At 38.0% G+C, this 8,600-nt stretch overlaps 1 protein-coding gene across 1 annotated transcript in view; it reads left to right on the top strand.

Annotated features, from left to right (window-relative positions):
• LOC101856693 overlaps positions 1 to 8,600 on the top strand; it is a gene marked incomplete in the record, with an annotated part of 48,292 nt that overhangs the window by 30,734 nt on the left and 8,958 nt on the right. Inside the window, 1 exon segment of the mRNA XM_005109373.2 lies at positions 1,544 to 1,705. Coding sequence (XP_005109430.2) covers positions 1,544 to 1,705 — 162 coding nt within the window.

The following is an 8,600-nucleotide window of genomic DNA, read 5'->3' as shown; positions in this document are numbered from 1 at the left end:
ACACACACACACACACACACACACACACACACACACACACAAACAAACACTCCCTGTCCCTCCCACCTTCTCTCTCAGCCAGCCTCCCCTTGAATACGAATGTGATCAGAGAAGGTGATGAATACAATATAATCTTATCCTCAAATCTTAAAAAGGAATGATATGGTAGCGTGAAAATAAACGAGTGCTTTATGTTGAGCAACGAGTGCATACATTTAGAATATCTCCAGATTTTAATTCTTCCCTTTTTCATCAAGAGATCTATGCTTTATTGGTGAATTTTATTTCTTAAGCGTTCCTGGATATTCTTCAAAAAGGTCTTGACTCTGAGTAGTATGTGCATATCATGCCAGAATCGTTTCTGAGATACATCAGTTCACATTACCAACAGTACTGTATTGAGTCTATTGGAACCAAGACAACCACTCATTCCCCACGAGAAAGGTGGTCATCGTATCGCTTCCTTAGAATTGCAAAGTTCTGACATTCTTGGCCGTTTTGAATGACTAAGACCATGAAGTATCAAATTTGTAAGTTAATTATTGGGAGTTGTTTTCAAGATTTTCAAAGAATCGCACTCGAAAAACCTTGACATGATTTGGAGCTCAAATTCCTTGACGTCAAATGTTTCAAAGCTAGGTGCTGAACAGATAGAGCTATGTAATTCTGAGGTGGCACTATACAGGTGGTCCTCTCAAACAGTAACATTATGGTGTCGGAAAAACGCGAGGAGTGGGCCACCCTTGAGTCTTTTTTGATATGTGTACTGTGCAAGAAGGGATAGCTTCTCATTTATCCTTCTCTAAAAATATACTTATTCATCATCATCAAGTACCAGATCAGCGACAGACATATATGCGTTCATGGTTCTCCATTCATTTCTTTGCTCGGATATTCTTTACCGTCACCCATCTGTTTAAGTCTAGGCAGTCCAAGTAAGTTGCTCTGGGTCTACCCCTGCCTCGTTTGCCTTCAATTTTGCCACTGAGAGCTATAAGTGCAAGGCCATTATGTCTATTCAACTGTCTCAGACACTGCAATATTCTCTTCCAAATTGTTTCTATCAGCGGGCTCCTTTAAGTACTACTTCATTTGATCTCTTTTCCTATCAAGAAACTCTCAGCAGTCTCCTAAGAAACTACATACTTATTACAAGGGGGAAAAATAATGATAATAATAATAACAACAACAATAATAATAATAATGAAAATAATAACAATAATAATAATAATAGTAATAATAATGATGATAATGATAATGATAATGAAAAGAAGAAGAAGAAGAAGAAGAAGAAGAAGAAGAAGAAGAAGAAGAAGAAGAAGAAGAAGAAGAAGAAGAAGAAGAAGAAGAAGAAGAAGAAGAAGAAGAAGAAGAAGAAGAAGAAGAAGAAGAAGAAGAAGAAGAAGAAGAAGAAGAAGAAGAAGAAGAAGAAGAAGAAGAAGAAGAAGAAGAAGAGAAGAATGATAATAATAATAATGATAATAATAATAATATATTATATACAATGTAATATCATGATGTGCATCTCATTCCTGGTCCTCAGCTGGTGGACTTCCAACGCCTGCTGTCTCACCACGACGAGCGACTGGCCAACCGCCTGAACAGCCAGTACCTGAGGGAGGAGTGGGACTTTGGGAAGGAGTCGCTGGGATCCAAGGAGATGTTCAAAGAGCCGCCCGTCTACACAGAGGGTAGGATTGCTCAGGTGGGTGTTTGCCGGAGGCAATGATGATGACATGTTCATAATGAAGCCCATGATCGGGCGAAACGTTGAACCTTTATCAAATTTATTTCTAAATTCTATAAAAACCCAACCCTTTTTTATTTCTTGCTGTTTACGACGACGACGACGACGACGATGATGATGATGATGATGATGATGGTGATGATGATGATGATGATGATGATGATGATGATGATGATGATGATGATGATGGCTTGAGAAATTTTGTTATCGTAGGCCGTAGCTTTGTTCTATAAGGGGAAATATTGCATATTCTTCAAAACCACCGTAGAACACTAACCTTTTCAGGATTGCCCAGGTAGGTGTTGCCAGAGGCCGCCACGTATTAGTTTAAATAAGAGTTTTACAGCACTTGCAACACAGTTATGTCATATAAATGTCGAAGATTAGAGTTAAAGTAAGTAAGTTTATTCTGTGTTTAAGGCCATTGGCTCACATCACTTCATACAAAACAGAGTTAGAGGTGTTACAAGAGAGCAATAAACGCATAAAGGAAGGAGGAGAGATAAAGACGATAGACGTTTGATAAGAAAGAAGGAGCAAACCACACAAGAGCACCCGCCAGTCACCCACTATGCCAAGTGTACAATATGAATGTAGATTCTATATTATACAATATACATTATATTAATAAATTGTTATATGAAGGGTGCACGGGAAGAAACCGAGGGATGTCATTTTTTTGGCAATTTGAAAATAAAAAATTAAATATTCTTGACCGCCCAAGTTTTTCCATAACATGGCTTTTTAATTTCCAAGCTTCATACGTGACGGCTCATCCTATTTTAGCCCTGGACATTTAGGTGGGGCTGAAGAGAAAACACTTTCCAACCCTCGTCACAACTCACAGTCATTATCCAAAAACTAACACCTCTTGTTTTCCCGTACGCTTTAAATGCATATCACACACACTCTCTCTCTCTCTCACACACACACACACACACACACACACACACACACACACACACACACACACACACACACACACACACACACACACACACACACACACACACACACACACACACACACACAATACTTAAACACACACACACATACACACATTTGTTTATATATATATATATATATATATATATATATATATATATATATATATATATATATATATATATATATATATATATATATATATGTATGACTAAATCTGGTTGGCCCCGATACAATTAGATTGAATCCAGTTGGCAGTGTGCATTGGGTTTACATAATGTATCCCTTAAAAGACAGCCAGAACTTAAGACGCCTGGTTCAATGCTCTAATAATAACCCAAAAGAAAAACACCAAACAAACAAACAACAAAACAGGCAAATCTTGAAATAATTATGATGATAATGATGACGATGACGAAGAATATGAAGAAGACCTTCTTGTTCTTCTTCTTGTTCTTCTTTTTTGTTCTTCTTCTTGTTATTATTATTATTATTATTATTATTATTATTATTATTATTATTATTATTATTATTATTATTATTACTATTATTACTATTATCACTATTATTATTATTATTATCATTATTATTATTATTATTATTATTATTATTATTATTATTATTATCGTTACTATTATTATTATTATTATTATTATTATTATTATTATTATTATTATTACCAGTCCTTGAGTTTTCCACCTCCGCCTAAGAATTAACATTTTACACGCAGGGCTACAATTGTTTTTAAAAATCGAAACGTTCTCACAGCAAGGTTGAAAAGGGGGCTGGGTTTAGATGAGCAACATTTCCAGAAGGAAGTAGACTTCAAACCAACTTAGCAGTATTTTCAGCCCGAGATGGTTCATTAGACTTTTCGATTAATAATCGGGTGTGGTTGCATCGATCTTACGTTTAGCGTACAGACTTGGCAGCTAATCAGTCATAAACCTGACTATTAATAAAGTGACTGGGGGCTGCCTGCACGTCATAAATTTCCCGCCATTAGAAGCCAATCACAGTGGAGGAGTTTTCTCCGTTTCCAAACAAGGATTAGGGCGCACAAAAGTGATGGAGAGCAATTCGGTGTCTGGATTACTGCCCCAGCCACGAAGTAATCCTTGGTTACAATGGCCACTTTGTGGTGGAGCTTCATTATTTTCTATTTTCTCTTTGAACCGTTTTTAGATTGGGAGTTTTAGTGGGAGAGCGGTGATGGTTGGAGGATTGGGGGGGGGGGAGGGGATGTTCTATATTTCTATAACACAAGTTATGGGCACACGAAGGTTGGTGGTGTCAATCACTCGGATTTCTTTCTTTATTTTTTAGCGAGTAGTTCTAAGATACGATAAAGTAAAAAAGAATGAAAGACCAAGATTTGACATAGGTCTGAAAAGTAAAAAAAATCTGTTTTGCTTTCGTGTTTAAAGGTCTTTTTGGCTTTTGAGGTCCGATTTGATTTTAAGGACAGATTTATGGCGCTTTCGATCCTTTCGGAAAAGTGCGCTACTATGATCAGATAAAACTGTCTCGGCAAGGAAGGAAGTAGAACTCTCCTCCGATCATTTCACCTTCTGCCCTGGAAGTTCATTGTAAAATGTATAAATTCAAGACTTATGCCTCCTTCATGGGACCTTGTCGCAACAGCCTGCTACAGAATTGCTGTATGCCGCGAGCTATAATGACGAAAACGGCCATATTTCGCATGTAAGGTCAACACGTGTATTAAGTACATGCCCTACCCATGATAATAATCTGAAGAGTAGAAACCACAGAACTCGCACTTACCACCATCTTCTTTGTCACAGACCTACATTCCTTGCCATTTGTTAAATACATAGTGGTTTTCAGGCATGTTCTGTTCTGTTTTCAGAGGCCTGGTTTTCGTCTATGTTCTTGTTCTCTTTAAAAAAAAATTATTTTAAGTTCATTTTTGTTTTGGGTTAAACTTTTAAAGTTTCAAATTTAATCCTGTTTTATTTTATTTTCCGGGGGAGGGGGGGATGTTTGTGTGTGTGTGTGAGGGGTGGGGTGGGGGGTGGGGGGTAAAACGATTTTAAAGGTGGCAATATCTATCGCTTGGGACTACAAATGAAACTTCAAAGTCCAGACAGACATTGCTATAGTTTTGGTTCCGAAACACCGATGTATGTGAAAACTCAAGACGAATAATTGGCACTAGACACTTATTCCAACCTATGATGGTCTTGTTTGTGACTTATCATATAAAACTGCTTATTTACTTTAGTAATACTGCACTTACAGTAATGTTGGTTCTGTTCTTTTCTAATTTTTCTATATAATCATTTGCGTTGACAGTTGTCTGATTATGGTGATGATGATTACATACAGTACGGTGCATGTAATTATTTTACAAAAATGATGTTATCGCTTTTGTTAGTTGTTGTTGTTGCTGTTGTTAATTTTCCTTTTGTGTTCTGCTGCTACTATCGGTGAACACGAAGTTGTGCACGCTAGTATTGTTATTATGATTGTTGTTGTTGTTGTTGTTGTTGTTGTTGTTAATGATGATGTCTTGAAAATTTTGTTATCGTTGGCCATGGCTTTTTCTGTTGGGGAAATATTGCATGTTCTTCAAATTCACTGTAGACCAATAATCTTTTCAGCGTTTTGAATCCGCCATTCACCCGGAAATGTCGGCCTCAACTAGATCCGAGGTGATTGCTGGTGACCGTAGACTTGAATTATAGTATCCTAGACCGCGCACTGTCATGGCCTCCGCTCTTTGCGCTCCGTTAAAAAAAACAAAAAATTCACTGCTGAACGTTCGCACCTTGGAGGCCAAAGTGAAGGGGAAAGCACCAGTCTCACCATACATGTAGTTGAGGGCGCGTGGCATCTTTGCTCCCTTTTCCTTTTATTTTTTTGACTCTAGGTCTAAACTGAGTCAAATGGTGTGTTCCACGGGGAACCAGACTTACGTCACAGTTCACTGTCTGGGATAACAATAATCCAAGTGTCTCATCAGTGTCGCTAGCGTCGAACCAGCCGTTTGTGTACAGCTCGTTGTCTTTGCTTTGTAGATTGCCAGTGGGTGGAGGAGGGGGGAGGGGGAGAGGGAGTGGGACACGTACAATTTTAGGGAGGGCTTGAGACTTAAATAATCTTAGGGAGGGGTGTGGATGTGCAATTTTATACAAATGCAATAGCCGCCCAGTATTGTACAAAGGAAAAGAAGCACGCCGGAAGGGGATTTCTTAAATAATTGTATTTGGTTGTTGTTTTGTTTTGTTGTTTTTTGTTGTTGTTGTTGTTTGTTTGTTTGTTATTGTTGTTGTTTTGTTTTGTTGTTGTTGTTGTTGTTGTTTGTTTGTTTGTTGTTGTTTTTTTGTTGTTGTTTTTTTGGGGGGTATGTTAACAGTTCAACAAGAATACGCACTGTCTTCGTTTTTCAAAAACATTTTTTTAAAACCTGCAGTTGGTATGCAATCCACTTCTGTAACAGACGAACGCGGAAAGATAAAAATCTGTTCCTTTCTGTTAGTTTCTGTAATATAATATATGCGTGCTGCATGTGTCACTGCATGTGTGTATGCATGTGTATGTAGGTCTAAGAAATTAATAAAAAATCTATGTTCAATCCGGCAGACAACGGGTCCCGCACCGTACCCTGTTACATGAATTGCCTTGAAACTGCTCGATAAACCTGTCCAGACTGTCAAGACACCACTCTTGCCTGTGTGTTGCTTTTGTTTTGCCTGTATATTTTATACTGCGAGTTGTTTGTAATATTGCTTTCGTGTAGTGCAGAGCTATTTTATATTATTATGCTCTTGTTTTGTTTCTTTGGAAAACGAGTATAAAAATACGTTTTTGTTTTTTAACGGGGTTATTCTAGGCCTGCTTTGTGCTCGAAATGTGAACGGAAAAAGCTCATGCCGGGCAATTTGAATCACTGTATTATTATATATCTTTTTAATGGGGGGGGGGGGGTTACGCCCTCATCAGCATAATTTGGATCATTTAAATGAGTGGGTTTCGATCCTGGCTGTCTGGGTAAACCCAAGCTGAGAGGGATGCATCATCAAAGCAGAAAGATCGAGGTAAATATTCTCCCAAGACTGGGATCGAACTGAGGTCTTCCGTGTGTTACAGTGGAGCGCTTAACAGCTATACCAGAGTCCCCCCACCAGGGCAGTGCTGCTGACTGAAGTGTCTTTAGGCCATTCCCAAATGGGGGATATTAACATTTTCTTAGGCACAGTAGAATTGTAAATGGGCTAATTTATCAATGGCATGCTCATACTATGCCGGAACAACATAAGGGGAAATTGCTGCTTTTTCTTTCCTCATCCTTACTATCGTCATTTTTTCTCTGCTATATGTGTCACTCACTTGTGAACTGCTATTTCCGGGGCGCCTTGATAGTCGAAGCAGTCTTTTTGCTGTTGAAGCTTGAGAGGTGAGCAGAGTATACATGATTCCCCGTCTGAACTTCTCTGTTTGACATCCACCCCTTGGCGCTCATATGACCTTATGCAGTTGCGAGCGCCGTAAAACCTTACTAAAACTAACAACACAAATTCCGGTAGATCTACATTATTTACTTAGATTGATATAGATCTAACTGATTAACCTACTGCATATTCCCTGCGATGGCATTCCGCTGCCTTAGAATGACAAAGTTCTATCTGACATTTTTGGCTGTTTTAAGTTACTCATGAGGTCAGAAACAAAATGTTGTATCTGCTCTATCGAAATCGTAAGATTTTTCGGAGTCGTTATTAAGGCATCCGTAGAATTTCATTTGAAAAAAGTGTGACATGTTGTGAAACTCACAATTTTTAAAGTCAAATTTCTCAAAACTAGGTACAGAGCTCAGATAGAACTTTGTAATGTTAAGACAAAGGTAGCGACTTTCTCCAACGCACCCATTAGACTACATCGCAGGTTGCGGCATTGTTGTACATAAATTATTTATGTAGGCATTTTCTGATGCAGCGCTAGTTGTTTGTATGAAAATTTACGTTAAATCAAATCGCCTTATACCCAAAGTGGTTAGCATTACTGTTATTCTGTTCGTTCATTATTCTATCGTTCCTGCGTCTCTTGTTTTGCGTGTATGTTCATTCGCTGTCCGTATCTGTTTTTATCTCTCTGATTTCCTATAGTTGATGGTTTACTCCCCCTTTGACACAATTTAGATTAAAGTTAATGGACGGGCTGCTTTAATTAGCTCAACCCTGCCAAGCACAGCCATTATTGCGCAGTGTTGAAGTTAATTAGTTTGTATTTCGCTACATGTATCACATTCGATCAAGGAACAGCTAACTATTTTGAGAGGCAATTTTTAAAACTCCTTTTTTTTCCTTTCTTTACTCACGTCCATTTCAGACAACGTATTTACCCATTACCTTCTATCTTTTGTTAAAATGAATAAACATAAAAAACTTCTTGAACTTGTACCATTCTGTAAACAATTATCGAGTTAAACTTTTGTTGTGCTGAATTATGTTTTCTTTCGTAAAATGTTGTAATAACTGCCATCTCGTAGCCTACATTGCTTTCAGCTAGTCAATGCAGTGCTCCGTAAGGGTTTATACTTTGATATTGCTACCGTACAAATGCTGCACACATGCAATACTCGTATAGAATACACAATTGCATGTGTGAATGGAACTGTTTGTTATCGTCTTTTCACCTTGAAGAGGATCTTAAAGGAAGTACGTGTACTATATAATATTTGGTGTACTCTAAGCGATTAGTGGTCTTCGTTTCCTGCTTTGCTATACGTATTATTTATGCCCAAAAAGTGGTATATCTAGTTGTTCTGTTCGTTCATTATTCTATCGTTCCTCTCTCTCTGTCTTTGTCTGTCTCTTTCTCTCCCTCTGTCTCTCGCTCTGTTCCCCCCTCTCTTTCTCTCTCTCTCTCTCTCTCTCTCTCTCTC

The sequence above is a fragment of the Aplysia californica genome, unplaced genomic scaffold (assembly GCF_000002075.1).
Source record: "Aplysia californica isolate F4 #8 unplaced genomic scaffold, AplCal3.0 scaffold00772, whole genome shotgun sequence".
NCBI classification, from domain to species: domain Eukaryota; kingdom Metazoa; phylum Mollusca; class Gastropoda; order Aplysiida; family Aplysiidae; genus Aplysia; species Aplysia californica.
Note: the sequence above shows the minus strand (reverse complement) of the source record. Positions and strands in the feature narration are given on the sequence as shown.